This window comes from Dasypus novemcinctus, chromosome 9 (assembly GCF_030445035.2).
Source record: "Dasypus novemcinctus isolate mDasNov1 chromosome 9, mDasNov1.1.hap2, whole genome shotgun sequence".
NCBI classification, from domain to species: Eukaryota; Metazoa; Chordata; class Mammalia; order Cingulata; family Dasypodidae; genus Dasypus; species Dasypus novemcinctus.
The window spans coordinates 121,460,330-121,486,639 of record NC_080681.1 but is presented as its reverse complement, the minus strand read 5'-3'; the positions used below and the strand labels follow the sequence as shown (position 1 = coordinate 121,486,639).

Genomic DNA, 26,310 nt, shown 5'->3' with positions numbered 1-26,310 from the left:
CCCCCAGCCGCCCAGTTCCTCTCCCCAAAAGTGACCATGGCTAATCTCTTCCATGGGTGTCCTGCCTGCGCTGGTCTGTGCATCTACAAGTACATATGCTTGTGTTTCTTAGGGTTTTTTTTTTTAAGATTTATTTATTTTATTTTATTTCCCCCCCTCCCCCGGTTGTCTGTTCTCGGTGTCTGGTGTCTATTTGCTGCGTCTTGTTTCTTTGTCCTCTTCTGTTGTTGTCAGCGGCACGGGAACTGTGGGCGGTGCCATTCCTGGGCAGGCTGCACTTTCTTTCGCTGGGCGGCTCTCCTTACGGGGCGCACTCCTTGCGCATGGGGCTCCCCTATGCGGGGGACACCCCTGCGTGGCGCAGCACTCCTTGCGCGCATCAGCACTGCGCATGGGCCAGCTCCACACGGGTCAAGGAGGCCCGGGGTTTGAACCGCGGACCTCCCATGTGATAGACGGATGCCCTAACCACTGGGCCAAGTCCGTTTCCCTCTATCTCATCTTAATGGCCGTAATCTCTTGAGAGCGCTTCTCAAAAATTGTAAAATTCAAGTTTGGACCTCAGAGCTGCCAGAAGCCTTGGGATCCGGCTCTGGGGCGCGCAAACGAAAGAGCGGGAACCTCTCGTCTAGCCCTTGTGGTTTTTAGCCCCTTGACAGCTGGAAGCCCCGCCCCGCTCTCCCCCGCCCAGCTCGGCACCCAGCCGGAACTACAGCTCCCGTGATGCAGCGCGAGTCCGGAAGGCCTACAGGTCATCGGCTTGGGACGCTCTGGCGGTGACCAGTGCGCTAAGTCGCCTTCGGAGGCGCTGAGCCGCAAGTCCCCTGTCGCATAAGAGGTAGTAGAGTCGCTTCCTCGAGCCCGGAGCTCAACCCGGCCAGCGCTGTAAACCTGCGGCGGCTGGTGCGCGCGCATCCTCCCCTGCCTCCTCCCGCCCCTTCCCGGGTGGCGCGCTCTGGTGACGTCATGGGCATGATGGCCGCCGCAAGGCCGGGAAGGTGAAGGTGAGAGGGCGAGCGTGCCAGGGTAGCGGAGACCGGCCCGGCCTAGCCAAGAGAAGTCCTGCACAGCCCAGCGTGACCCAGGGGGACGCTGGGGGCCCCGGGGGCTCGCGATCCGACAGGTGGGCGTCCCCTCGCTCCGGCCTCGGCCCCGGGCTCTCCGCGGCCTTGAGAGTAGGGGGCGGGACGCCGGCGTGGGGTGTGGAGTCCTCTGAGGCTCCCCCTGGTCCCCGCCTTCCTAGCCTTCAAGGCCACATTCCACCCCTGCCCTTTCTCATCCTGTCCTCTTCATTCTGCCAGGATTTACTCAGCAATCCACCACCGTACCCTGCTTCCCCATTTTGGACGCTTATGGCGTTATCTTACAGTTGTCGATTTACTAGGACTCATCACTGAACTATAAGCCCTTCGACGGCAGGGACTGCTATTTATCCCTAAGACCTAGCACTGGGTCAGCCATATAGATAATGATGGATACATAGCTATTTGGATGCATGAAGTCAAAACTGCCCGTTCCCCTCTCTTCTTGTAGTCCTTCATTGCCCCCGCCCCCATGGCTCCCACGTCTGTTTGCTCGTTGTTTGCCCTCCTTCTTTTCTTGCTCATTGTCTGCTTACTTTTTTCTTTTGGAGGCACCGGAACTGAACCCGGGAGTGGGAGGCGAGAGCTCAGTCTTCTCTCTTTCCCTCCATCCAGAAAAGGGCTCTGATCTCACCCTTCCCACCCCTTGTATTTGAAAACGTGAACTTTGGAGTCAAGGGTGTTGGTATCTAGGGCTCCCAGCTTGGCCACTTACCAGCCAGTGTAAACACTTTTTAAGCAATTCTGAGCCTCCATTTGCCCCATCTCTAGTCCTCCATTCCAGTCTGCAAGCCTAGTCCTTGTCCTACTTCTGCTCCCTCTTTCTTCACTCCTCTGGATGTGTCATTACCAGGACCCCTGCAGGGATCTCCCTGGGGCCTTTCAGCAGCACGTGACTGAGCACATGTTTGTACACACCTCTGTGTTGTGTTTTCCCCCAGGACACTGCCTCACGTGCCAGCTCAGCTCCCCAATGAGTAAGCTCCCTTCAGGGATGATTTTATTTGACTTGAAACCACTTAGACAAGTTTTACAAACTAGTTTTTCTACTGCTTGTTGACATCTCTCTTTTCCTTTCCAACAAGTTAGGGGATTGGTGGAGTCAGAACAATCAACCAACCTCAATCTGAGTTCAGCCAGAGGAGAACTCAGATTCGTTTTGTCTCTTTGACTCCAGCCATGTCCATGATGCTCACCCTGTGAAGGCCTCCCACCACCCACAAAGTAAGTAGTAGCTGTGACTTCTGGCACCTTGGATCTGGGTTGAGTGGAAAGGATTATGCTCTACTGGCCAACCAGCAGCAGGTCTCCTTACATAGAAATGGAGTTTTCTAACTCGTGCTGGGGAAAACGTGTGTGTTTCCTTTGTATAAACTTTCATAGACAATTTCACTGGTTGCCGTTGTTTTAAAGATTGGCAAGTCAGAAAGTGGCTGGGATTTTCTGGGCTCCCTGAAGAATGAGTCTCTATCTCCCTTGCTTGGTCTTCTCTGCTATGCTGGCTCTCCTCCTCCTCCTTTCTGCCCAGCAGAGGCTGGCTCCTTATCATTGCTCATCTAAGAGTCTGCTTGGCTCTCTTCACCCTGTACACTCTTTTGTTTCAATTTCCCAGCTTCTCCTCTGTTCCAGTTGTTGCAGCAGACGATCGGTGGATCCATTTTCTTTTCCCTGCTAGGAGTTGCTGTACATAAAACTGGGTAAGGAGGTGGTGTGGATTCAGAGACTGTGCTTGGTTTCCAGACACACCTTGGAGTGATTTTGCTACTGCCCCCAAAATATCTAATACTTCTCAACTACCCCTCCAGGTTGAGGGAAAGTTTTTTATTATCTTGGAGTATCAGTAGCAGTTCCAGTTTAGAATTGGGTTTGATTCTGGTCTTAGGCTAATACTGTGCGCTGGTCCTTTTTTTTGGGAGTGGCAATAGGGGACAACCAGGATGGATAAGGGTTCTTCCAAAGTGTGAGTCTCAAGATTGTAAAGGTAGTTATACAGTAGGGTTTCTTCATCAAAAAATCTTGTGAAATGCTGCGTTAAGTATAGTTAAGTCTTTACAACAGGCCTTCCCAAAGCCTTTACTGAACTCCAGTAGAGCAGGGCAGGGCAGCAGTAACCTGGTGTTTCATAAATTGGTTCTACCATAGAACCCTTTTTACATGGAACATTGGGTGGGGAACCACCCCTTGGGAAATGCAGCCTTAAACTATCGGAAACCTTGATCTCAAGAGCACTTTGAGGCAGTCATAGGAGCTCTAAGCATGCTGCTTAGTGTGTAGCTGCTATTAGTTGGATTTTTTGGCCCTGCTCTTCTTGGGGCTGGGCCACACATGTCTGCATCCAGTCCTGCAGGGAAGTAGGGTCTATCAGGGCTTTCCAGAGGAGGAAGAGGAACCCAGTTGCCTCCTGCCACTCTGGAAAGATAGGAAGCCAGCAGGCAAAGCCCTGAGACAGTGGGGCCCTATCTTGGTTTCTGTGTATTTTACAGTGTTGGCGCTTTGTTTTTCTGCATATGTCCAGTTTGCTCTTTGGAAGGATTAAATCCCGGCATCTGAGAGGTGTCCTCAATGCTCTTGACACCCTGGGTTCCAATGGAAAGAAACAGACGCTCAGGCAGAAGCTGTTTTTTAAGAAAAAAGTAGATTTGTGTATTCCAGGGACAGAAGGGTAAGATGGTAGCCCCTTGGTGGGGTATTCCCTTAGGCATTGGGCACCTGCTGTGGGTCAAAGCCTGGCTCTCAGGAAACTCATAGGTTAACATCAAAAGTCTGTCCTCCATAGAGAAGTCAAGGAAGGCTTCACCAAGGGGGTGACACTTGAGTTGGGTCTAAGAAGGACAGATAGGAGTGTGCTGAATGGATGAAAAAGGAAGGAGGATTCCAGGCTGAAAGAAGTATGTGCAATGCAAACAGAATCTCAGCTTGGGAATTTGCAGAGCCAGGGAAATCAGTTTCGAGGGTTGGCAGTAGGTGCCACACAGGTGATTGGGGGCATTCAGCTACAGGCTGGGTAAGTGTTGAGAGCAGAGGCCAGCTCCTTGACCGGCTGAACTCCCAGCAGACCTTGTAACCTTGAACCCTAAGCTCTTACAATAATGCATGTATTTGAATCTTGCACATTAAAAAATTAATGCTTTTGGTTCCATTTCCTTTGGACTTGCAAACTGGTTAGAAGTTAAAAACTCTGGGAAACGGACTTTGGCCCAGTGGTTAGGGCGTCCGTCTACCACATGGGAGGTCCGCGGTTCAAACCCCGGGCCTCCTTGACCCGTGTGGAGCTGGCCATGCGCAGTGCTGATGCGCGCAAGGAGTGCCGTGCCACGCAAGGGTGTCCCCCGCGTGCGCCAGGAGTGCGCCCGTGAGGAAAAGCCGCCCAGCGTGAAAAGAAAGAGCAGCCTGCCCAGGAATGGCGCCGCCCACACTTCCCGTGCCGCTGACGACAACAGAAGCGGACAAAGAAACAAGACGCAGCAAATAGACACCAAGAACAGACAACCAGGGGAGGGGGGGAAATTAAATAAATAAATAAATCTTTAAAAAAAAAAAAAAGAAAAAGAAATTAAAAACTCCTGCTTCCAAAAGCCCAGCTAATTTCAGGGAGCTTCCTGCCTGCTAGCAAGTCACTTCTGGGTCTGGCACTACTAATCCTCACCTCTGAGCAGACTTATTTACTTATCCCATGGCAGTGGTGGGAGAGCCTTGGGTGTGCTGGTGGAGTTTTCTCTGCTCTTCCCTGAAGACTGGGCATTTGGATGAGAGTCTTGGATGTTTATTATTATTAATGCTTTTCAAAATAAAGCATAAAACTACCTTTTAGCTCTTACTTTGTGCTAAGCACATTGCTTGCATCATCTTTTGTCTTCTCGCCCTCTACCTGGTATCATGCTTGTACACATGAGGAAACCAAGGTTCTGAGATTAAAGAACATGCTCAGGTTTATTCAGCCTGTAAATAGATCATTCACAGTCCCAAATCCATCATCTACAATTCTGCGTCATGCCTCGTCCCAGTCCCCTTTGCCTCTCTGTGGGGGGCTTCCCTCTACTGCTTGCATGCCCTGTTCCTGCAAGAGTTGGCTTTAGTCTGCTGGACCACACAAGGCCTTGTTTCACGGTACTTTCCTTTCTGCTTTGAAGGAGCCAGAATGTCATTTTCTTCCCAGTTTCCCTTCTCTGAGTTGTACCGTTTCTCTGACTTAATCTCTTGATATGTGTCCTCTTTGCTAAGACAACATCTCTCACTGTTGTGGTATTAGACTGAAGAGGAATAGAGAAATGGAAATAGGGTCATTTCCCTCTCCCGTCTCCCTAGAAATCAAGAAAGTGGCAAAATAATCTGTAGGTTTGGGCAGATGTGGGCTCGCACCTTCCTGTGGGTCTCTGTCCACCCACTCTCTGGGAGTGGTTAGTTTGGTTAGTTCCTAAAAGCCAGTTTGGCATTCACTCCTCAAGTACTCTTTCCAGAAGTTCCTTCTCTCTCGTAAACTTGTTCAACACCCTTTGGCACCCTTTGGAAGTTGCTGATTTGTGCTCAGTCATGAGCAATGCCTTCTCATTTCCCCGCTAGAGAGAGTGGAGTGTTGATTAGGGTGGCTGGGGAGGGTGTGACCAGACAGGAATTTACTTATGTTTGGGAGCGAGAAGAACCAGATAGGCTCACAGCTGCACACACCACCCCCTCCTCCTTGGAAGGGACCTTTTTCCTTTGACCTCCCTGGACTTGAGGGCTTTGCTGGGAAAGTAGTTCTCTCCATGGTGGGAACTCTGGAGAGGGGCCTGGCCGGGACCTGGAGATTCCCAGTGACATCTGGGTGTCACCCCTGACATGTCTGCCTCTTTTGACCTTTGACCAAGATTTCTTGGACTTTGGAGTTAAGTTTCACAGCCTCTAACATGATATTGCTATGTGAAAAAAATCAGTTATTAAGATGTGAGTGAGAGCAAGAAAGATTTTTAATACAGAAAATAGTCTGTGAGGATAAAATGTTAACAGTTTTTTTTATCACAGAATGATGAGGTTATGGTTAGTTTTCCTTTATTTTTCAAATTTCCTTCAGTGCACATATCTTGAGACAAACGTTTTAAATCACAGAAGTAGTTCTCCCTCACTTTACCCTTCCCTGTTGCCACTCACTGAAAAAAAAAGTCCTGTCAAGAGTTAGGAGCCATTGGGGTGGCCAGGGAAGGGCAGTGGGAGTCATTGATCCTGAGTGTGACTTTGCTGTCAGTGCTTTCATATTTCAGCACTTTCTTGGGGGGGTGGTGATGTATAGATTTTGGCCAGGCTTTTCAGCCTAAGACTCAGAAGAGGGCTGCGCTACATGTTATCTCACAGATCCTCCCACCTCTCACCGAGGAGGGGAAGGCAGGGGCTGTCACTGTTCAACAGGCAGGAACTGCCTGCACTAGGCCTGAACCCAGGGCCCCGGCTCAGTCTGCTGAGTGCCCATGCCAGGTGAGGTAGAGTGTGGCCCACGTGTCCCAGGAGGTTTCTTCCTGTTTCTTACCTCACCTTGAGATGCTGTTTCTTACCTCACCATCCCTAGAGCTGGTCCCAGTTCCCCCACCATACCCTGGCCTACCCCTAGCAGAATGTCCCAAGATGGCACGGTCCTGGGTTTGCTCACGTTGTCTTCTCTTGTAGCGCAATGTCCTTGCTCTTCTCTCGATGCAACTCCATTGTCACAGTCAAGAAGGATAAGAGACACATGGCTGAGGTGAATGCTTCCCCACTCAAGCACTTTGTCACTGCCAAGAAGAAGATCAATGGCATCTTTGAGCAACTGGGGGCCTACATCCAGGAGAGTGCCACCTTCCTTGAAGGTGAGTCGGGCACCTGCTCAACCAGGCTCACGTCTGTCAGGACATTTATTTAGCAGGATTTGGGGGTAAGGAGGCACGGCCCTGCTCTTAGGGACCCTGGGCCCAGATGATCATTGCCCTCAGCGATGCTCTACTCTTAGAATCACGTGGAATGGGGGCCGGGGGAGATTAGGTAAGGAAAGCAAGGAAACGACCCGGGAAGGAGTCCATGTGTTCTGCTTCACTTATCGTGAGGGGTGGGTGGACCGTATCCCCGTATGAAAGGCGAGGAGATGGAAGTTTTGAGAGTTGTTCCATGGCAGGAAAGTGACTGCTGGACTTTACCCAGGCGTCTCTGACTCCAAAGCCCAGGTGTTTTCTTTGGCCCAGTTCTGGCTGCCGTTAATACTGGACACAGGCCGGCTGTCAGTTACCCTGAGCAGGGAGTGCTCGCTCTGATGTTTTTAGATTGGTGAGAGGACAGTGAAGTCACCTCTGCCTTCTCCGCTAGTTGCTAACTTGAGCCCAGCTCTGTTGGCAGAGAAGGACTGCTTCCTGGGCCCCCTTGACCTGAGCACCAACTCTGGCTGGTGGCTTCTCAGGCTCCCTTTCTACAAGGCACACCTTGGCTCCAGCTCCTGAGATGGTCTCTGAAGACCCCATAGCTGAGTCTTACCTCTCTTCAGTTTCCTCATTTATGAAATAGGGGTGTAGGCAACATCGGGGATTTTCAAATTCCGGTCAACCCCTGGCTGAAGTGGGACATAACTTCTCTCTGCACTTTGCCTTCAGCCAAGCAGCTTGGCCTCTGACTGTTTAGTATGTCAGGCTTCTGCAGAAGGGTCCTGTGTTAGTCAGCCAAAGGGGTCCTGATGCAAAATACCAGGAATTGGTTGGTTTTTATAAAGGGTATTTATTTGGGGTAGGAGCTTACAGATACCAGATCATAAAGCATAAGTTACTTCCCTCACCAAAGTCTTTTTGGAGCAAGATGGCTGCTGATGTCAGCGAGGGTTCTGGCTTCCTGGGATCCTACATTCCTGGGGCTTGCTTTTCTCTGGGTTTAAGGTTCCTTCCTTCCTGGGGCTGGTTTCTCTTTCCTCTGTGTGCTGACTTCCCCGGGCTCCAGTATAAGTTTTCAGCATCAAATTCCAACATCAAAACTCTCAATATTAGAAACCCTCAACTCTGTTCTTGCCATGCCTTTTATCTGTGAGTCCCCACCCACCTAGGGGTAGAGACTCAATGCCCTAATCATAACTCAGTCATGCCCAAGTACAGATCAGATTACAAGCATAATCCAATACTTCTTTTTGGAATTCATCAATTATGTCAAACTGCTACGCTCCCTTTAAACAAAGGGACTATATCTGGTCACAGACTATACCCTGCCTTTAGCTTAGTGCTTGGCACAAGAGAAGGTGCTCCCTAAATATTTGTTGAATAAGAAAATACACATTTTAAAGTTACAAGGTGGGTGGTTGAAATTACTCTAATTCATTACACACTTATATAGCCGCAGCACCGGCATGCCGGGCACCACGCCAAGCCCTGGGTAGACAGGTGTGGCAGACCAGGTCGCTGCCCACTGGAGCCCAAGGCCACTTCCTGGGATGCTCTGAGTCACTTACTCATGATGCTGTGGATGGACATGTGCTTAGTGTAGGCATTTATATGCTAGCATCAGAAACAGCTGCTTTATTTCTTTTTTGTGAAAATACGAGACCTTCCCTATTGGTGGAGTGAAAGAGAAAGAGCTGGAGTGATTCTGAGATATGCATGAGAGAGGAGGGGCCGCTCACTGCCCAGGGACTGTTCCTAGTGGGTGGGTGTCAAGACGCTGTCAGGCTGTTGCTGCTGCTTTTAAACGTAGCCGCAGGCCTGAGAGGTGGCTTCCCCTGAGAGGCAGTCCCAGGGCTACCCTGTGGTCATCCAGTCACCCATGTGCCCTATGAAGGAGGAATGTGGATGGGCCTGGGGTGGGGTGACCAGCAGGTGTGGGGAAGCTTTGTCGGCTTGGCCGTTTCCTCCCATGGCACCAGCCGTGTGGGGAGTTGGCCGGGCAATCTCTGAAGTACCTGGTTGTGCTCTGGATGCTCAGGAGTCTGCAGGAGCCAGACCCCTACCTCCTCCCAGCTGGGCACCTGCCTGGGCTGGAGGGTGAGCTGGCCTCAGTTGCTCCCATCCATGATAGTTGTCCACCTGCCTGTCAAGGGCGTTGGGTAAAATCAGTGCAGTGACCCAGTGTCCATTCGTTAGCAACCATTTGAACCCCTGGTGGGTGCCTGGCACTGCGCTGGGTGCTGGGCATCGGACCGTTTCGCCCTGGCATGGTAGATGACACAGGTGACTAAGCTAGACCCTTCACTATGGTGAAGAAGTGCCGAGGTGAAAGAAGTATAGGGTGCCATTGCACTCCAACAAGGGAGCCCTAACTCGGGGTGGTGTGGTGGGGTGATCAGGGAAAGCGTGCTGGAGGCTGTGCTGTCCAGACAGACCTGAGGCTAAGTGGGAGTGAGCCAAGCCCCAAGGCATTGCCGACTTCGGGGGCAGGGAGTGTGCTGTGTGTGTGGTTTCAGGCAGCAGTGAGCAAAGTCCAGGCATGCGTTGGGGGCATGGTGACAGTGGAGTGTGAGGCGGGGGTGGCAAGAGACGAGGCTGAGAGCAGGGCCAGACCCCGAAGGTGAGATCACAGAGTGGTTAAGAGCACCAAGCCGGGCACCTACGCTCACGCCTGCTCTGTCCGCTATTAACCATGTGATGTGTTAACAGGAAGGACTAAGCCAGACTATTTGAAAAGCAATTAGAGTAGTGCCTGGCATGTAGTAAAAGCTTTGTAAGTATTTGTTTAGTGAAAAATACAGGAGTAAAAGGCAGCAGTTAACATAGTTTTAATTTATTTAATCCTCAACAATGGCCTGAGGTAGATACAGTTATCTCCATTTTAGGACAAGGAAAACAGGACCCAGAAAGGTCATTTGCCTGAGGTCACAAAGTGAGGCAGCAGTGAGAGCCGCCACCGGCAGCCAGGTGGTCCTGCTCCCGAGCCTGCCCATTCAGCCCCACGGTGCTAAGCCACAGGAGCGACTCTGGACCATTGGCCTGGTGACAGCAGGAGCATGGTGTGGACAGTGGTTTGGGAGAGCAAGGCCAGACTCTGTCCCTTCCAGTCTGTGACTGTGGGACCCCTTCGACCATAGGGTGACCAGTTTTCAATTCCCACCTCCAGACACCCACAGGAATGCAGAGCTGGACCCTGTCACGACGGAGGAGCAGGTCCTGGACGTTAAAGGCTACCTGTCGAAAGTGAGGGGCATCGGCGAGGTGCTGGCCCGGCGGCACATGAAAGTGGCTTTTTTTGGCCGGTGAGTCTGTGAAGCCCCCACAGCTTCTTCCTGGCTGGGCAGGAGGGAGGTCTGTACAGAGTCACAGTCTGACCACCCCAAGGCAGGCAACAGCTGACATGCCCTTTGACTTGATCCACAATCCTTCTCGTTACCCTCTGAGGTCTAGTAGACACCTTAAATAATTAAAATCCCGCACAGGGCGGGAAAAGCCCCCAGACAGGTTGGATGCTAAACGCACAGTTGGCACAAGGAACAGGCGCCGTGCCGAGTCCAGACCCTGAGGACCATGCCCTCGGGTGCGGCCCCTGCTCCTCTGGGCTGTCATTTCTCTGTCCTCCCTCGGGGTGTGGCTCACGGGGGTGAGCTTACAGCCTACATGTTTCACTGGGTGCAGATAAGGCCTTGTAGCTGCGAAGGGAGCGACGTGAGCTGGGACGCCTCACACTCAGAACGAGGGAGACCGTGTTTGGTACAGACTGGAAGCTCTAAAATCCAGAGCGATGAGTCTGCCAAGCAGAGCTGTTTTCAAGAACCAGGCCAGGAAAGGGGCATGAGAGACAAGCATGCTAAAGCAGTCTTCCCTTTTGCTAGGAAGTTAGGTGCTGGGGCTGCCTCTTTGGGAAGGAGCATGATGGGAAGAGAGCAACAAAGCAGGCCCTGTGTGGGAGCCAAGGACATCAGGGCATTTTGCTCAGTAAAGACCGAGGAGAACCCTTAGGGATGAGTCTGTGGTTTCAGGGAGCAGAGGAGTGGGTTATCCTCCAGACACAGTCTGCACACGTGATCCAAGGGCTTCTGGTCGTTGGCCAGATTACTCAAGGGCAGTTTGAGTGTCCGTGTGCTGGCTTTGCGCTCTGCGGCCTTCCAGCCTGGGTTTGATGTGATGAACCAGGAGCACAGCCTGGACACAGATGCAGAGGTGTTTATGCCTCCTTTTTAGTAAACATGAAGTGCCTGCTGTGTGGCTCTCCGGGCACCATTCTGAGCATTGGTGACACTGCCGAGAACAAGACTTTGGCCTTCCAGGCTAATCCCTCCATTGTGAAAGCCACAATCTCAGATACTGTCCTTTCACTGACAGCCATCATTTCTACCCAGGACAAGCAATGGGAAAAGCACCGTCATCAATGCCATGCTCTGGGACAAAGTTCTGCCCTCGGGAATCGGCCACACCACCAATTGCTTCCTGCGGGTGGGGGGCACAGATGGCCACGAGGCTTTCCTCCTCACCGAGGGCTCGGAGGAGAAGAGGAGCGTCAAGGTGAGGATGCTGGCGGGGGGAGGGCATTGGGGCAGAGTAGGGGGCCAGGCCCGCCCTTAGCCCTGCGCACGCTGGCCAGTCAAGTCTGTTGTGCAGGACTGACCCCAACTCAGGAGAGGACCAGGCCTCCCTGTGGGCGGAATATGGGAAAGCCTGCTTCAGACAAAACGTTTTTGAGGATGAGAGAGAGGTTTAGAGAGGGTCCGAAGTGTGGACAGCCAAGCATGAGGACGCTTTGGTTCCTCGTGTATCACTTAGCAGGTCGTTCTACTGCTCTCTGCCTCGCTTTTCCTTGGAATGTTTCCAGGAAGTGATTCCTGCGTTCGCTCTGTGGTTCTGACATATCAGCTAGTGGCTTGTAGACTTTGATTTTTCTGAGAGGCTTCTGCATCCTTGTCAGGGGCCACATGCTCACTCTGATTCATAAGGAATTGCTTGATGCCAGACAGGCTCAGCTTTAGGAAGACGGCCAGAGGAGAAGCTAAAAGAGCAAAGAATAGTTGATTCTGACAACTCACAACTCTTAACCTTTCATCTGTGAGCTGGAAGGTAGAAGGGTAACAACTGCAGCAGTCTCAAGGGCCAGGTGGGGGAACCCTCCTGGCAGGGTGGCTCTTCCTCTCCCTCCTCCCCCATCAGACTGTGAACCAGCTGGCCCATGCCCTCCACCAAGATGAGCAGCTCCATGCCGGCAGCCTGGTGAGCGTGATGTGGCCCAACTCCAAGTGCTCGCTGCTGAAGGATGACCTCGTGCTGATGGACAGGTAGGTGGGTGGCTGCCTGCCGAGGGGACCAAACTGGGAACATACCAGCTTTTCACCTCCTGAGCTGGTCCTTGCTGTGCTTCGCTATTGCCACCTGTCACCCTGGCTTAACAGATGCTTCTTGCCTCTTGGAGTTTCCTCCAGGGTCTAGTCACTGTACCCATCAGTCAGTGTCCTGAAGATGCCCCAGGGATGGTCTGTAAAAGGCGTAGGAGGAATGCTCAAAGTTTGGGAAGATTCTTAACTTCAGCCCATTAGTATGTGTCTTGAGGGTGGGGGGTGCTGGGGTGCAGTGGTTTATTTTATGTCTGTTGAAGGGACGCCTTGCCCCTGCTTGGTGGACAGGTTGACACTATACCAAATAAAATATAGTCCTATAGCATTTACTGGTTTCACATAAATACAGAAGTCTACCTTAAAAGTCTATTCCCAAAGTAAAGTGACACATTGTTAAGTGACAGATGGACATAGTAAAAAACACATTTTTGGCAAATCTGGAAGGCTATAAAAATGAAAGGGAAAAATAGCCCTCGTAAGGGCCAGGCCTGATTTCGCTTCCTTCCTGCCTTTCTCTGCCTTGCTCGGCTGCCTTCCAAATCCCGAGTCTTCTCAAAGCAGACAAAGTAGGCCCCTGTTCTGGGTGCCTGCCAATGCTGGTTTACCCCGGCCCCTTTAGCCCAGGGATTGATGTCACCACAGAGCTGGACAGCTGGATTGACAAGTTTTGCCTGGATGCTGATGTGTTCGTGCTGGTGGCCAACTCAGAGTCCACCCTAATGCAGACGGTAACCGCTCCTCTGCCCTCCCCCACCCTCTGGGGACCCTGTTGGGCCTGGGGCTGGCGGGGCCTTGGCGGGCCCAGCCTCTCCTCCACTGGGGCTCGCCCCCTTGTCTAGGAGAAGCAGTTCTTCCACAAGGTGAGCGAGCGCCTCTCCCGCCCAAACATCTTCATCCTGAACAACCGCTGGGATGCATCCGCCTCGGAGCCCGAGTACATGGAGGAGGTGGGTGCCTCTGCTTGGCAGTTTGGGGATGCTGCCCGCGTGAGCCCTGTCTTCATGGGCCGGATTGCCCCCTTCTTGGCCTCCTCAGGTCTGGTGACTTCCCCACATTAATTTTATCGCCAAAGATTTCCCCAGTGTCCCTCAGGGTTACTGGTGTCTCCTGACTGCTCTAGAAACAGTCCTTTCCCTTCTCCCACCCACTGACCAGCCCGATCCCTTCTCTGAGCGGCTTTCATACTTATCTGAAAATCTGAAAATCACCATGTTCATGGCGCATCCTTGTTTGGGGCCAGATGCTTGTTTTGGTCCATAAGGAATTTATCAATGCAGAACAGGCTAAGCTTTAGGAAGATGTCCAGGAGAGAAGCTTGAAAGAGGAGCAAAGAATAGCTGGTTCTTACTGACAGCTCACTACTCTTAACTTAGGTGTGGAATGAAGGGAAAAGGAGAAACAGGTTGGTTGTATTATGGGTCATAGAGACTCTTGTGAGCAGGCCAGAGTTCAACATCCACGTGGCCTGGGTGAATCACTTAACCTTTTGGTAATCTGATTTCCTCACCTGTGAGATGTATGTCATAAATAGAGTTGTTGAGGATGTAATTGCTACATTTGGAAAAGTGCCTCCCATGTGGCAGGTGTCCACCAGGGACTGTTGTTGTTTTTAAGTTCTATAAATAGAACCCTAGGACATTAGAGCTAGAAGGAAGTTTCTGCTCTTTTTGGTGTCTGCTCTTTTTATAAACGAGGCCCTGGAACCCTGGCTGGTCAGTGTAGAGCCCAGGTTTCCTGTCTCCCAGGATCCTTTCCTTCTGGAGCACCGAAGTGAAACATTGCATAGACACTGACAGAAGGCAGGGGAATGCTTAAACATTCTGCTTGTATATGCATAAAATATCCTTTGGGAGGATATACAAAGAAGGCCCCATGATATTGGTTCTTAAAAAAAAAAAGGCAGTCGTGGGCTGTGGGCTCCATCAGGAGGGGTCCCCCGCCCCCCACCTTGGTCACACACACCCATTTGCTTGGCCCAGGTGCGGCGGCAGCACATGGAGCGCTGTACCAGCTTCCTGGTGGACGAGCTGGGCGTGGTGGACCGCGCCCAGGCCGGGGACCGCATCTTCTTTGTGTCTGCCAAGGAGGTGCTCAATGCCAGGATCCAGAAGGCCCAGGGCATGCCTGAAGGAGGTGATGATGGGGACAGAAAGCTTTCCCTCTCCCTGATATTTCAAGACGTTTGGTCTTAAAATCAGTCAGGCAGTTGAAAATCGTTCTGAGAAGGAAATGATGAGAACCTTGCGTGAGAAGCTCTTTGCTTTCCAGCCTGTGACTGATAACACAGTTCCCAGTCGGGGCTGGCTTTGGGTGGCGTCATCGCGTTCCTCTGCTGCTAAACCACTTTCTGCCTAATGCAGTGTGATTCTCCTAGGGGGCGCCCTTGCAGAAGGCTTTCAAGTGAGGATGTTTGAGTTTCAGAACTTTGAGCGGAGATTTGAGGTGAGCCCTTTGATTCTGGTGTCTTTGCCTCCGTGCCTCCCCCAGCTCTCAGCAGCTGTGTCTCCCCATGAAAGCCAGGGCCGGGCCCTCACTGGGGGCCCCAGGCAGTGCCTGTCTGCCTCACCGCCTCATCTGTTCCAGGAGTGCATTTCCCAGTCTGCAGTGAAGACCAAATTTGAGCAGCACACGGTCCGGGCCAAGCAGATTGCAGAGGCAGTTCGCCTCATCATGGACTCCCTGCACGTCGCGGCTCAGGAGCAGCGGTGAGAACCTGAGCCCATGGATGGTGTCTGTGTGTGTGTGTGTATATGTGCCGAAAAACCATCATGTCTAACCCTTATGTGGGTGGCCAGGACTTGCCCAGGGGCAGATCCCTGAGGGCAGAGCTCAGGCTCTGGGCTTTTGTTCAGGGCCCTTTCCATCAGCCTCCAGACCATGTTAGAGCCGCAAAGAGCAGCCTAGTGGGGAGAGTGTTAGTGCCCGCTTGCCCTGGCCTGCCTGTGTGGCACGAACCACTGAGCACCGCTCCTACACGTCCGTGCTGGAGGCTTCGAGCTCCAGTGCCTTGCTGAACACAGTAGCTGGAAGCCATTCTCCAAGCCTTAAACAGAACACTTTCCTTTTTGTCATTGCTGAGAAATTTAAAATGTAGAAAACCACAAAGAATAATATAAAAACACTTTGCTTCCACCACACAGAATTGGCAGTTAATATTTGCTTTATATTTAAGTTAAAATAAAAGAAACACATTTTTACAAGGTCTTTGAGTCTTCTGCCCCATCCCATTGTCACTGCCTATGCCTCAGAGGCAACTGCTACCATGAACTTGGTTGTGGTCTCATCACCCACCGAAAAAGTACTTTTTACAGAAATCCTGAAGAATGTATAACATTCTATTCCATATTTTAAATGTACAGATACAGCATCACAGTGTAGTTTTTATTCTGCATCTCACTCTTCTTACCACTTAGTATTGTTTTTGCACTTTATCCTTGTTGATACATGTAGTTGGAGTTAATAAACCTTAACTGCTGTAGAGTATTCCATTGTGAATCCACCTCATTTTCCCATTGATTGATATTTAGATTTCAGATTTTTCTATTGCAAACCCTACCAGAGTGAACATCTGTTCCTATGTCCCCTTGCAGACATTTTTAAGAGTCTTTCTAGGATTAATTCCTAGAGGTGGAACTGTTCTGCCTTAGGGTATAGGCATTTTCAGTTTTACTCAGTTTTAGTTTGTTGCTCTCTAGAGCACCTGTGCCTGTTCACCATCCCACCAGCAGCAAATTAGGAACTCCCATTTCCCCACACCATCACCAGTACTTCATGGCTTTTGCCAGGCTTCTGGGTAGAAAGTTGTAACTCTTTAAATTTCACTTCCCTGATTATTAGTGAGGTTGGGCATTTTTTCCTGTATTTGTTGGCAGAACTTGTTCTAAAGCCCCTAGAAGCCCCCTTCCCACTCGTACCACCACAACGTCTCCAAATGCCCCTGGCATGTGTGGGAAACTGCCCAGGTCCTCTGGCCTTGCCCCAGCCAGAAAAAGTGGTGGGCTCTGGGTGTGTCCTGGTGTCTCCTCACCCCTCAGCTGAGGCAGGAGCCTGGACCTTCTCACGGGTGCTCTTTGTTCTCAGGGTTTACTGCCTAGAAATGCGCGAAGAGCGGCAGGACCGGCTGCGGTTTATCGACAAACAGCTGGAGCTCTTGGCACAGGACTACAAGCTGCGAATTAAGCAGATTACAGAGGAAGTTGAAAGGCAGGTGAGAAAGGAGCAGGAAGCATTTTGGGGGAGATTTGGACTCAGTGGGAGTCCAAGGTGCTGGAAAAGTGTAGAAGCAGGCATTCTCCTCTCTAGGGGCTTCGTGGGGTCTTGACTCAAGAATCCGGTGCCTTCTCTTGTGTTCTGTTGTTCGATTGTTTGACCCTGAGCAAGTCCCCCTTCTCTGGGCCACCTTCTCCATTTCTTACACTGGCATTTGACCAGCCAGTCCCTTACGGTCCTTTCTACTTTGAAGAGCTTTAATTCTATAGGCTAGCTAAGGAAATTGCTGGTTTGAGGGGCAGGATAATAGTCTATTACAGTTGCTCTTGGTGGGTGAGAAATGAGCTGCATTCTTCCTTGGTACTTGACAGCACATGTCCTTTTGCTGTAGGTATCGACTGCAATGGCCGAGGAAATCAGGCGCCTCTCTGTGCTGGTGGACGAGTACCAGATGGATTTCCATCCTTCTCCAGTCGTTCTCAAGGTTTATAAGAATGTGAGTCATCAAGCAGCAGGTGCTCATGACATGGTTACTCCCCCTTCTTGTTGGCTGTCAGGAGGAATCGCCCTGCAGACAGCGATTCTCCCTGGCCAGTCTGTGCCAGGGGCCCCCATCAGTGGCAGTGAAAGCCAGGGAAACCAGACCCATACTTGACTCCGCCTTCCACGTTCACCTGGTGGGCGTAGGGCTGACATCTTAGGATCTCCTCATCCTTTGGCTCCCGGAAAGAACTCCTGAGGGAAGTGCTGCCTCCCTTAACCTCCCTCTTCTCGTTGTAGGAACTGCACCGCCATATAGAGGAAGGACTGGGCCGGAACATGTCTGACCGCTGCTCCACGGCCATCACCAGCTCCCTGCAAACCATGCAGCAGGAGATGATAGGTCAGCGCCCAGGGGAGCTTGGGAGCTGGGGCTCTGGGGCTGCCCAAGATCAGATTCAGAAGCCATTCTGAAGAAATAATGACCTTTCTTTACCGTCATCTTTGATGATGATTCATCTTGGTGCCTTCAGATTCTGTGTATAGGTCATGAATTCATTCTAGAACAGACTTGGGGAACCCATCCTGTGCTACCACACAGGGCTATTTTAGGCTGAACACTTGGCCTGTTTCTCAAATCCACAAGGCGTAAGTGGTGCATGTTTGCAGCTTCCACCTGCAAACTCCTGGGGAGAACTGGCTGCCTTCCGTGGGACAGGCCCTCTGAGGCCCGCAGACCCGCTCCTCCAGGGCCTGGTTTCTCTTGGCATCCCGGCTCCAGCTGGCTCAGCCCTCATCCCTGCAGCGTGGCGCTGATGTGGCACAGGATTGAGCTGCTGGGCCTTCTCCCCAATTCTTTCCCCCAGATGGCTTGAAACCCCTTCTTCCCATGGCTATGCGGAGTCAGATAGACATGCTGGTCCCTCGGCAGTGCTTCTCCCTCAGCTACGACCTCAACTGTGACAAGCTGTGTGCTGACTTCCAGGAGGACATCGAGTTCCATTTCTCTCTCGGGTGGACCATGCTCGTGAATAGGTTCCTGGGGCCCAAGAACAGCCGTCGGGCCTTGATGGGCTACAACGACCAGGCAAGCCAAGTTACCCCGCCCCCCGGAGCCTCACAGAGTGCGCCCCACCTCCAGGCTCTCTAACCGTTGTTCTCAGACAGGGTGTCTGAGGTCAACAGCCGCGGCAGGGCGCATCCCCACATGGCCTACCACAGTCAAACCAACCTGGCCTCATCTGAAGCCAGTTACAAAAGGAAATTTGTAATTTCACAGATTGGTGATTCACGAAATTACAAACACTTGCTACAGTTTTTCTAACACATATTAAAATATGTAGCTGTTAAATATAGACAATTTTTAAAATACCCACTGACATAATAGCATTTAAAAATATATTTGAAAAGTAGCCATCCATATACCACTTGTGGTACTGCATGTACCACTCTTGGAACACATCTATACTTTGGTAAACTGCTGAAGGATTCCAGGTGGCTCCTGCAGATGGTTCGCTGTATCCCACAATGCTCACCTTTGAGCTGGCAGGTCTGTTAGGAAGCTTAATTTCTTCTTGGCCTCATGCAAGGCTTGTTTTCCTCTATTTTGCTTTCTGGAAATTGAAGAGCTGCTCTCTGTGTCCCTGTTCCAGCACCACCAGCATGAGAATCACTGAGGGTTCAATTGAGCAAGAGACTGCTGTGCTCTTACTATCTCACCGTTTCTCTTTAGGTCCAGCGCCCTGTCCCTCTGACACCAGCCAACCCCAGCATGCCCCCCCTGCCTCAGGGCTCACTCACCCAGGAAGAGCTCATGGTTTCCATGGTTACTGGCCTGGCCTCCCTGACCTCCAGGACCTCCATGGGCATCCTCGTTGTTGGAGGAGTGGTCAGTGACATGCCCTGTTTGGGATGGGTAGGGGCGGGGGACTGCGCGGCACAATTCTTTCGGTGGGCCCTGCATTGGCCAAGCACTTGACAGTGAGCCAAGTGCTTTCACACCCACTGGCAGCTTTTCACTGTGATCCTGTGGAACCTGCAGCCTTAGCTCTTTAATGTATGTTTATTTACTTAAGCCTCACTCAATGAGTATGACATTTAGAAAGCACCATTCCCATTTTAGAGAGGAAAAACTGCGAGGGTAACTTGTCCAAGACAAACAGCAAGACTTTGAACTCTTGCCCCATCTGAGGCCAAGCCCTGCTTTTTCCCATCAGCCTATGCTACATGAGTGGGTAGGGGTGGGCAAACGTAGGTTCTAGAGAGGTGAGTGCAACAAGGAGTTTGTCGTTTGCAGGTGAGGAGGTCAGGGCAGGACTTGAACCCTCACCTCTCCATCCAGTGGTTGCCATGGCACTTCCTTCCACCCAAAGGCCTGAGATTGCAGGCTGCCCTCTCTGCAACGGGGCTGCTCCCCAACTCTTGGCTGTGGAGGCAGGTGTCCTCATAGTGAAAATTGCCAAGAATTGCATCCCCAGCTTGTGGCCCCTGTGCCCCTGGACTGCAGGCGACACATGCACTGGTCCTTTTTCACAGACCGTGGCCTGGCAGAGGGTCATCAGCTGAGACAATAAGGCTTGACGGTTACGTCACACACACAGTATCTCCTTTTACCCAGACAGCACTGCGAAATGGGCATAGGTCATGATGCCCATTTTGAGTGAGGAAACAGGTAAAGAAACTTGACACAGCCAGGGTGGCAGCCAGCACAGGAACTGAGATTCCCGGCTCCACGCCCAGTGCTCTTTGACCAGACTCACACTACCTTGAACCAAACTGTTGCAAACCAGACCCAAAGAAGCGAGCCATGGGGAACGATATGCAGAATCCTTGTCAACGTTGTCCCCAGAGTGGGGTGTTACTCATTACACACCAGCATTTATTTTCAAGAACTCTGTCCTTGCAGCTGTGATTGTGGTCCTGAGCCCCTCACCTTGGACAAGACATGCCATGTGCCGAACTCTTAAGTGTTCTTCATTTCCAAACAAAGCTGAGCCCTGCCCTTCTGGCCTCAGGGGTCAAAGGAGATGTCTGAGAAGAGGTGCTCTAAGTAGGAACGGGAGGCTCCTTGGCTGGGGCTGCAGGAGAAGCCCTGGTGGGGACAGGCCAGCCAGGATAGGAGCAGGGGCTTCGCAGAGTGTCCCTGCTCTGGGCTGACCTCTGGGCCTCTGTAGGTATGGAAGGCGGTGGGCTGGCGGCTGATTGCCCTCTCGTTTGGGCTCTACGGCCTCCTCTATGTCTACGAGCGCCTCACCTGGACCACCAAAGCCAAGGAACGAGCGTTCAAGCGCCAGTTTGTAGAGTATGCCAGCGAGAAGCTGCAGCTCATCATCAGCTACACCGGCTCCAACTGCAGCCACCAAGTCCAGCAGTGAGTGCGCCCTGTCTGCCCCAAGTGCCTGCTTCCCTCTCGGTGTAGTCAGTCCCCTCTGGGAAACTCTCTTAGGGAAACAGCACTGCATGCCCCGGCAGCTGCCGGCAAGTCCTGCACTTTCCACGCAGGGCTGGCTTTGAGAGCTAGGGATGGGAAGAGGACCCTCCGGCTTACCTTATGTCTCAAGGCTGGTGCCTCAAGGAAGGAGGAAACGGGAAAACGAGCAAGGGATAGTCATAGGATTTTTGGAAGGTGTTTTTGGAGGGCTCAGGGTATGCCTCGGGCTTTGAAATTCTCGGTCTCATCCTATAATTCATGGCCCATCTTAGGCCTGGTGGGTGTCCATTGCTCGATCTTGGGGTTGGGGGCTGTGAGCTCTTATTCTTGCAGCACGGCAGGCCCTTTGCCAGGAATTGTGCACCAATGTGTTCTTTGCCCCGGACTGTATGAGATAGATGTTATATTTATTGGTAGCTGCTTCTTCAAAATGAGGATTCTGGGACTTGAGGAGGGTCGCTTGTCCCCTGCCACTTGGCTGATGAGCAGTAGAGCCAGGATCTGAATCCTGGTCTCTTATGCCCAAGCCAGGTGCACTGCTCGGGTCCTCTCTCCCATCATGGTGACGGTGACTGTTTTGTTGTGTGATTGTTTACCCTCACAGTGGGAGGTAGGGAATATTCTGCTAGACCATGACTGGCGCACGGCCGAGCCACCAGTAGGGCGTGGACAGGCCTGGCTGCCACCCTGCTGTGGGCCTGACTCGGCCCGAGCGCATCCAGCACAAACAGCTGCATGGCCCAGTTGATCCAACTCTCTCCCCCTTAGGGAACTGTCTGGGACTTTTGCTCATTTGTGCCAGCAAGTCGATGTCACACGGGAGAACTTGGAGCAGGAAATTGCCGCCATGAACAAGAAAATTGAAGTTCTTAATTCACTTCAGAGCAAAGCGAAACTGCTCAGGTGAGGCTGGCTGGGGCAGCTGGAGGTGGTGGGCTCTGGTGTGCAGGTCAGGCATGTTGGGAGCTCAGCTCTTGTCCTGCTCTCTTGGGCCTAGACACAAACCTCAGATCAGGATTTAGCTCTCTCATGATGATGTTTAGCCCACTGATAACATCAACACAGTGGGACCCTCTACTTTTAGCCCAGTGGTGGTGGTTTGCGGGGTCCCTGCAGGGTGCCAGATGAGTGCCACTGTCAGAGCTCCAGTGCGTCACAGGCCCTGCCCTGCATGCGCCTGCAGTCGGGACAGCAGCAGCAGGGCACCCGGCATCATGGCCCCTTGGTGCTACAGCTCAACACAGCACCTCCGGCCTGGCACTTGCCATTTTTACTCAACCCTCAGCATCTCCTGAGGGTCACATCATCACCTCCATTTTATCAGTGGAAAAGTTGTGCCTCCAGAGATCAAGTGGCTTGTCGAATCCCCCATTGCATATGCCTGCCGGTCAGAGCCTCCAGGCGAGCAGGTCCTGGCGCCCCCGACGTGCTACACACTGATTCCTCTGTTGTCTGCTGTCCTCAGGGTGTCGAGCTCGTCCTGCTTGCGCCTCAGCGCCTTCCCTTAAGCCCAGCAGGGCGCAGCTCACCTGTTTTACCCCCAGGGAAGCTTGAGACTTAGGTGGCTACTGGCAGGGCCAAGGATTTTATGTTTTTTGTTCTTGTTTTTTTCACTTTATTTGTTTTGAGCAGTTTTAGATTTACAGAAAAACCATGCAGAAAGTAGAGTTCCCACATTCCCCCCACCCCCCCACCCCCCGATTTTCTTTATTATTAACATTTTACATTGGTGTGGTACATTAGTTACAATTGGCGAGCTAATTTTACTATAACTACATTCACGAGAGCCATAGTTTGTGTTAGGGCCCATTCTTTGTATTGTAATTTTTATCATGGTGGCATATATATACAACACGAAAGTTCCCATTTTAGCTGCTTTCACGTGTATGATTCAGTGGCGCTAGTTACCCTCACAGTGTCATGCCACCAGCACTACCATCCATTGCCAAAACAGAGCTGGGATTTTGAACCCAGAGTTCCATGGCGTCTCTGTCATAATGCAGAGCTTCGGTTAGCAGTTGGCTGGGAAGAGTGTCACCTAAGGAGCCAGGTGTCCTGGGCTCTAGTCTGGCACTCCTGTTTGGGCAACTCACCTAACTTGCCTCTGTCTCACTGGGGGTAAGATTTCATGACACAGCTGCAGAGCTGACCGCAAAAGTCCGCAGCCCACTCAGCCCTCAGTAACGTCGGCGCAGGGGGATCCTGCACTTCCTGACCCCAACCCTCACGCCAGCAGGCCTGCTGGGTGTCAGAGCCAGAGGGGAGGTGCCACAAAGGGTGTCAGCTCCAACCTCCTCGCCAGAGGAGTGGCTTTCCCTTCCCTTATCCCTGCGGATGTGCCCCTCCCGCCCTGGCAGTGAGCAAGGCGAGCCCCTCCCTGCCCCTTGGGGCCACCGTCTCCTGGGGACACACTGTGCTCCTCCGCTGGAAATCCCAGGGGGTGTGGAGAGGTGTGGGGGCATCTCTGCTGCCTCTGGTAAGCCACAGGGACAAGTTGGGAAACTGAGTTCCCAACAGTTAGAGGACTTGCCTTTGGTCCCAGGACAAACCAAACACAAGGCTTGAGAGTCAGAAAAGCCTGCTTCTGGGCTCTGTTGTTTAATAACCAGGGGACCTTAGGAAGTTGTTTAACTTCTCTGGGCCTCATTTTCCTCATTAGTTTTCAGAGGATTGAGTGAGAATACGTGTCAGCTAGTTTTAGAGCAGTGCTTGGCCCGCTGGGTACTATGACCCGTTGTCAGCTGTTTCCACTAACAAATAACCCTGTCTTTGCAGGAATAAAGCTGGTTGGTTGGACAGTGAACTCAACATGTTCACGCACCAGTACCTGCAGCCCAGCAGATAGTGGGTGACCAGGAGCTGGAGCCTGCATGGAGAGGCCGCCGCCATGACAGTTGAAAGCACCCGTAAATGCTAGTTAACTTCCCCCCCGCCCCTTTGCCTGCTGCTGCAGGAAAATCTTCCACCTCATACCCCCACAGGAGACTGTTTTTAATGATGACAAATGACAGCATGGTACCAAGGAGTTCAAGTGGGGTCTTTTGTCTGCTCCATCAGTTTCGTTGATTGCAAATCATTTGATCACTTGCCAAGGTCTCTGAATCTCTTGGCATTGCCAAGTGCTGACTGACGCCTCCAAGGCTGTCAGACACCCCACCTTGGTCCGGCCAGCACTAGCTCCTGCTGGTCCATCCCTGTCCTTTCTGCACCCAGCACATCTGCAGAGAGAGGCTCCTTTGGGGGGTAGTTGGATTTCCTTCCCAGACTGCCTCAGAAATAGCTCCAGGAAGGCTGATTCCATCCCAGGACTTCTGGCTGGGTCAGTTTGGCCCTTTGGCATTCACTTTTCCCATTTATAGAGCCTTTCAGGCAAGTCTGTGTGTACTTGTGTTTGTGTGTGTGTGTGGGGGTGTTACTCCTGAGAGTTTAGATTGAGCAGGCCCTCTGCCACGAGGGGTGGGACAGACTTGCCGGAGGAAGCTGAGAACAGCTTCAGGAGAGCAGCATGTGAAGAGCGTGTCCGATGGGCGCCATGCTATCAGAGCAGGAGACGGTTACCATGGCGAGGGGGGGCTTGACCTTCCTTCCACTGTGTCAGCGTCACTTCTCTGGTTTCAGCCCTTGGCCTATTTAGTCTGGTTTTATTGATTAAAGGTGGTTTGGTTCAGATTTGTTAAAGGATGTAGTAGAAGGATGTATGGCGGAAGTGAGTGACCTTGGCGGCAGGCTGAAGGGAGTGGGCCCCACCCAGGATGGCTAGAGAATATGGCTTCAGGGCAGAACGGGCCCCCATTTGATCTTGCTCTAGGCAGGTTTGGTGGAGCTGGAGATCCCCCACCCCACTCGCTATGCGCCCTAGAGACACCTTCCTGTCTACCCCTTGCTGCCCTTGACCATCATTGGACCTAATTCCTCTGTCAGTGCCTGGAGTTGGCCAAGAGAATGTGGGAAACCCAGCACCCATCCTCCCACCCTCTCCTGATCCCTAGAGCCTCTGACTGGTACACATTTGTCCTCATGTTGACTTTGAGAAAAACTTCCTGTTGCTGAGTTTTGGGGTTGTTACTGGTCAGAGTGGGGCCACGTCCCGTCTGCACAGTGTTAGCTGTCTGGTAGAGCAGCCTCTGGGTGACAGAGTCTATGACACGCCGGTCAGGGAGTTGCTGGTAAAACAGGCAGCCCTTCTTTCCTAGGAACAAGCCCCACAGGACAGGGCTTCCGGTGGGGAGATGGGAATTTTATCCTGCTGGGTTTTGAGTCCATCTGCCATTGGCTTCGAGAAGTGAGTTGGTGGCCAGGCAGGTGACATCCTCTCCACTTACCTGCTTGCCGTCAAGCCCTCAGTCTACCCTGTTGCATGGAACAAAATGATGGACTCTGCCAAGGTGGATACCTGGTGGGAGGTTGTTCTGAGCATCTTGCCAGGCTCGGGTAGTGGTCACCGCATCGTGTGCCAGGAACGATGTGTGTCACACAATTCCAATGAATTTTGTGCTCTTTTTAAAAAAAGAAAAAAAAATTAAAATAAGTAAACATGAATTTTTGCAATGTAGCCCATGGGGAATGAACAGTTTTGAGCTTCTTACACAATAAGTAATATTAAATTTATACCATGGGAGGAGAGACCCTTTCCAAAAGAACTTTGGCAAAAAGCACTTTAATTGAATGCTGCTAACTTTGTTCTCTTTTTATGTTCATTTGCTGGAGCTCAAGATGTGCTTGACACAGTGAGTTTTCTCTCTGATTATTTAAGGCGATAGTATTTGCCTCAATTACTCCTGTATCATTGCTGGTAATATTGGAAACAATAAAATGTAGTTGGAAACCTTTCTGGGATCTCTGACTTGTTGGTTTATTGTTTTTGCACAAACTTCTTGACATAACCAAATTCAGAAGCTGTATTTTGAAGTGGCCTTAACTTTGTTAAGAGGAAGTTCCCAGTGTAACCTGCCTGGGGCTTCCTCTTTACTGTAGGAAGGAATTGGACGCCCTCAGAAGAACAGATGATATAACTTATCTTTAAGGACCAAGAAATCTAGAATGATTTTTTTTACAGATTTCTCCATAACTGCAAACCATTTGTTTTCACATAAAAGTAATGACTCAGACTGTCCACCCGTGTTGTTTTCTGAGAATTTGCTAATGACCTTTCCTTTTTTTTAGAAGCACCCTCAGTGTGGGTAAGGGTGTCTTATCAGTCTCCCTGCCCGTCCACGTGCTGATACGACCTTGACTTAGCACCACCCATGCTGCCCCGCCCCTCCTGTCTGCTCCTGAGGCCTCCACGTGTTGGTGGCATCTTCATCCTTCCTGTGTCCCAGCCACCAACTGGGGGCACGGTTCTGGACTCCACAGTCCTGGGAGCTGCAGCTAGTCCATGAGTTTCTACTCTTCAGACCGACTCTAGACCCAGAGTCCTTTGCCTGCCTCCATCACCACCATGGGCTGCCTCCCCACTGGTCTCCCTCCTTCCGTTTGTGCTCATACAGTTGTTTCAAGGCAGCGGCCAGAGTGACCCTTGGAAATCAGTTTCCACAATGTTACTCTCTGGCCAAAACACCGCTCCCCATTCCACTCCCTCGGGGAGAGTCGCTCCCTCACTGCCCCCGCTGCAGCCAAGCTGCTCCTTGCTGGGCCTTTAAGGTGCCTTCCCCCTGCCCGACGCTCTCCCAGTCCAGATGTCTCCACAGCAGCCAGCACCTGTGCCTCCAGGTCTGCTCAAACGCTGCCCCACGAGGTCGCCCCAGACCCCCGTTTAGAATTCCCCTCTCCTTCCCCTTCCGCGGCGCTCCCGAGGACCCTCGGCCTGCCACGTCATTTATGTATTTTTCATGGTAGTTGTCATTAAACAAATACTTATTATATTTGCTTTCTGTTTCTGTAAT

The 26,310-nt window shown here is 51.7% G+C and overlaps 1 protein-coding gene across 9 annotated transcripts; it reads left to right on the top strand.

Annotated features, from left to right (window-relative positions):
- The first annotated feature begins 274 nt into the window (after positions 1–274).
- Positions 275–25,254, top strand: MFN2 (mitofusin 2). Of its 9 annotated transcripts, none has more exons than XM_012521207.3 (20): positions 739–1,123; positions 2,168–2,306; positions 2,695–2,779; positions 6,720–6,898; positions 10,107–10,242; positions 11,323–11,485; positions 12,125–12,249; positions 12,926–13,034; positions 13,146–13,253; positions 14,286–14,439; positions 14,681–14,748; positions 14,890–15,011; positions 16,387–16,513; positions 16,907–17,011; positions 17,296–17,398; positions 17,862–18,082; positions 18,728–18,883; positions 20,169–20,365; positions 21,194–21,328; positions 23,201–25,254. In XM_012521207.3, exons 4-20 carry the CDS (start codon positions 6,724–6,726, stop codon positions 23,268–23,270), a joined length of 2,274 nt encoding a protein of 757 aa, XP_012376661.1. In that variant the 5' UTR covers positions 739–1,123; positions 2,168–2,306; positions 2,695–2,779; positions 6,720–6,723; the 3' UTR covers positions 23,271–25,254. The 9 variants fall into 9 exon arrangements, with proteins under 9 accessions (XP_004482574.1, XP_004482577.1, XP_058160375.1 ...); XM_058304391.2 differs by having other exon boundaries at positions 796–1,004; XM_004482519.5 differs by having other exon boundaries at positions 953–1,123; positions 2,260–2,306.
- Positions 25,255–26,310: the final 1,056 nt, after the last annotated feature.